Here is a 4,613-nt window from a genome sequence, read left to right on the forward strand (position 1 = left end):
CAAGATGCTCTGACTATCGTGCGCGAATATGGACGACCATGTTTATTTATCACGTTCACATGTAATCCAAAATGGCCAGAGATTACATCTTTGTTACTGCCTGGCCAAAATTCAATACATCGCCATGACATTACAGCACGTGTGTTCAGACAAAAGTTGAAGTCTTTAATAAGTTTCATTACTAAATCACATGTATTTGGTCCCACACGTTGCTGGATGTATTCGGTTGAGTGGCAAAAGCGAGGATTACCTCATGCACACATTTTGGCTTGGTTCATCGACAAAATCCGTCCTGAAGAAATCGATAGTATCATTTCTGCGAAAATTCCAGATCCATCCACTGACCAACTGCTGTTTGATATTGTTACAACAAACATGATTCATGGTCCATGTGGTACTCTTAATAGTTCATCGCCTTGCATGGCTGATGGAAAATGTACTAAAAATTTCCCTAAAGATTTTACCAATGATACGGTCACAAATGTCGACGGATACCCAATATATCGTCGAAGAAATCCTAAAAATGGCGGACAATCATTTATTAAAAATATCATCAACACAGACATTGATATTGACAATCGTTGGGTGGTGCCATATTCGCCTCTGCTGAGCAAGACATATAATGCTCATATTAATGTTGAGTTCTGCAGTTCTGTGAAGAGCATCAAATACATTTGCAAGTATGTCCATAAAGGCAGTGATATGGCTGTATTTAGAGTGGAAAATACTAATGTGAATGCTCCTCCAGTGAATAAAAACGATGAAATAACGGCTGTATTTAGAGTGGAAAATACTAATGTGAATGCTCCTCCAGTGAATAAAAACGATGAAATAACGCTCTACCAAATTGGTCGGTACATCAGCTCCAATGAAGCTGCTTGGCGTATCTTTGGTTTTCCAATTCATGAACGGGATCCAGCAGTTGTTCAGTTAGCCATCCATCTTGAAAACGGTCAGCGTGTATTTTTCACGAACGAGACAGCGATTGATCGTGCAATAAATCCACCTAAAACTACACTCACTGCATTTTTTGAATTGTGTAATCGTGCGGATGATTTTGGTGCCTTTGCACGTACTTTACTCTATTCACAAGTACCACGCTATTTCACATGGACTCAAACAAAAACATGGATGCCCCGCAAGCAAGGCTCACCAGTTGCTGCATGTCTCAATTTATTTAAATCAAACGCCTTGGGGCGATTATTTACAGTCAATCCAAGACACACGGAGTGCTTTTATCTTCGACTGTTGTTGGTTAATGTTACTGGCCCATTATCATTTCAAGATATACGTAAAGTGAATGGGCAACAATATCCAACGTATAAAGATGCATGCCTTGCACTCGGCTTGCTGGAAGACGACAACCAGTGGGAATGCATGCTTGCTGAAGCTGCATTGAACTGTACAGCAATACAAATTCGTCTACTATTCGCTATAGTGTTGACTACATGTTTCCCAGCCCGAGCACAGATATTATGGGAAAATCACAAAGATTCAATGACTGATGATATATTGCATCAACATCGTATACGGTGCCACGATCTAACCATAACATTCAGCGACGAAATGTACAATGAAGCATTGATTGCTATTGGGATCTTTGCATTGTCATTGCCAACTTACCACTTAGTAATTTCGGTATGAATTCGCCAAATCGAACTGCATCTGATTTAATGAATACTGAAATGAATCGTGAACTGCAGTACAGTACTGTAGAAATGGCAGCGATTGTTGCCCGCAATATCCCACTAATGAATGAGGAACAAAGAACCATTTATGATCGCATTATGCTCGCAGTTTCAGCTGGACAAGGTGGATTCTTCTTTTTGGATGCACCGGGTGGAACTGGCAAAACATTCGTTATTTCGCTAATTCTTGCTGAAATACGATCAAATAATGGCATCGCATTGGCCGTTGCATCATCGGGCATTGCAGCAACTTTATTGGATGGAGGTAGAACAGCTCATTCAGTATTTAAGCTGCCACTAAATATTCAGAATAACCCTGACGCAGTATGCAACATTAAGAAACAATCGTCCATGGCCACTGTGCTGAAACGGTGTAAAATTATTATTTGGGATGTATGTACTATGGCACACAAACATTCACTTGAGGCGTTGAACAGGACATTGAAAGATATTAAAAACAGTGACAAACTATTTGGCGGAACTCTGTTGGTCCTTTCAGGTGATTTCAGACAAACACTTCCAGTCATTCCACGTTCAACATACACTGATGAGATCAACGCTTGCTTAAAATCATCACCATTGTGGCGTAATGTTGAAAAATTACAGCTAAAAATAAATATGCGCGTTCAAATGCTTCAAGATCCATCCGCTGAAACATTTTCAAAACAACTCTTAGATATCGGTGATGGAAAAGTTGCTATAGATGAAACTGGATACGTAAAATTACCGACCGATTTCTGCACAATCGCTGATTCGCAAGATACTCTCATTGAACAAATATTTCCCGATGTACACACACAGTACATAAATCATGAGTAGCTTGCAGAAAGAGCGATTTTAGCGGCAAAAAATGTAGACGTTGACAATTTAAATCTGAAGATACAAATGTTGTTGCCAGGGAACTTGGTATCATATAAATCTATTGATACAGTTTGCGATGACAGCGAAGCAGTAAATTTTCCCACAGAGTTTTTGAACTCACTGGATTTGCCAGGCATGCCACCGCATAATTTACAATTAAAGGTTGGATCTCCAATTATCTTGCTTCGTAATTTGAACCCGCCCCGGCTGTGCAACGGTACGTGATTAGTCATTCAAAAATTAATGAAAAACGTGATCGAAGCCAGGATTTTAAATGGCAAGTTCAGAGGTGGAAATATACTCATACCACGGATTCCTATTATACCTACAGATGTGCCAATTCAATTCAAACGTATTCAGTTTCCGATTAGATTGGCATTTGCAATGACTATCAACAAATCCCAAGGTCAAACGATGTCTGTTTGTGGATTAGATTTGAGAACACCATGTTTTTCACACGGACAATTATACGTGGCATGCTCTCGAGTGGGTAAACCATCCAGTTTGTTTGTGTTAGCTAAAGATGGACTAACAAAAAATATTGTTCACGCTATAGCATTAAGAGATTAATATTGTTTAATAGTGTTACTGTCGTAATTGTTTAATTAATGATATATAATTTTAAGGAATAAATTATAATAACTTAAAAATAATGTTTGCCTTTTGTTATTTTTATATTCCCTCATCGTTCACAGCGCTCCATGCTTATTTCACGCATATACCACATTCTTACATACATACAATATACACATTCTAACATACATACATACTTACAATAAGTAAGCTATTTTTTGTCTACACTAGAAATTACTAGGAAATTATTAATATTGCAAAACAACGTTTGCCGGGTCAGCTAGTTTCATATAAATATATATTTTTAACTTCCCGCTAAGAAAATTGAAAATTTTTAGTAATAGGAAGTTATTGACTTCGGTCTGTCTTTTAAAAGTCAAATTTTCATCGGATGTCTACGTTTTAAGTTCTCAGAAAGCCATTCTGATTATTCCCACCGAGGTGTCCGGCCGTGTGTGTGTCAATAAATTTTTGTCGTACGGTTTCTCAAAAACGAATCAACCAATTGAGTTCTACGACACGTCATTCGAGAGGGTCTATCAAAACATAGATTTGATTAGATTTAAGAGTTAATTCATCAAGCCATTCCGAAGAATTAAAAAAAAAATTTGAATTTTTATGTTTTTTAAAAATAACTTTAATGCGTACGAAAAAATCATAATGAAACCATGTATACATTTTTTTGCTTAAAAACTGCGTCTAATGCTTTTTTCAAAATAAAAAAATCGAACGACGCATTTAAAAGTTATAGTTGTTTAGAAATTCACAAAATTTTTTTTTTTCGGTATTTTTTTAAGATTTTTTCTAGTTTCTTCAACCGATAAATAAAAACTTGTACATTTTCTTTTGGTACTTTAAAAACTGCACCGAATGCTTTTTCAAAAAATAAAATCGAACGACGCATTCAAAAGTTACAGTTGTTTAATAAATACATTTGGAGCTCGAGGAGCTCAAAATGTGAAAAACTACGCTTTCAGCTTGAAAAGCTCAAATATTAATCAAAAAAAACATTTTAAGGTGCTTGAAATGCAAACTTAGCAGGAAGTTCTAGGGTTGGCCTGCATGGTCAACCGACTTCCAGATTTTTTTAATTATGTAAAAATAATTTTTTTATGATATTTAAATAAACTTTATTTAACTAGATAATGCGTTATAATAAAACTTTCAATGTATTAAATACCTTTTTTTCTATTATTAGTGTCGTTTTTTCTACAAACGTAGGATAACGCAATAGATAAAATATTTAGAAAGATTTTTATCTTGTTACGTCAAAGAAGTATAACTTCTAACGTGCGTACATAAGTACACACACACTTTTTTTTTTTAAATTTAGAATAAGTTATTAGTAGTAATTTCATTTAATTTTTTGTTTAGTTTAAGATAGAGTAATCATTCAATTAGTAATAGAGGTTAAAATAGTCAAAACCATGCAAAAAAAATTACAATCTATAGTATGGAATTTTTTTTTACTTAGTATTATAATTATTTAAA

The 4,613-nt window shown here is 35.4% G+C and overlaps 1 protein-coding gene across 1 annotated transcript; it reads left to right on the forward strand.

The window, feature by feature from the left end:
- The first annotated feature begins 216 nt into the window (after positions 1–216).
- Positions 217–1,644, forward strand: LOC123272166. Its single transcript, XM_044738866.1, has one exon. It carries the CDS (start codon positions 217–219, stop codon positions 1,642–1,644), a length of 1,428 nt encoding a protein of 475 aa, XP_044594801.1.
- Positions 1,645–4,613: the final 2,969 nt, after the last annotated feature.

This window comes from Cotesia glomerata, linkage group LG9, assembly GCF_020080835.1.
Source record: "Cotesia glomerata isolate CgM1 linkage group LG9, MPM_Cglom_v2.3, whole genome shotgun sequence".
NCBI classification, from domain to species: Eukaryota; Metazoa; Arthropoda; class Insecta; order Hymenoptera; family Braconidae; genus Cotesia; species Cotesia glomerata.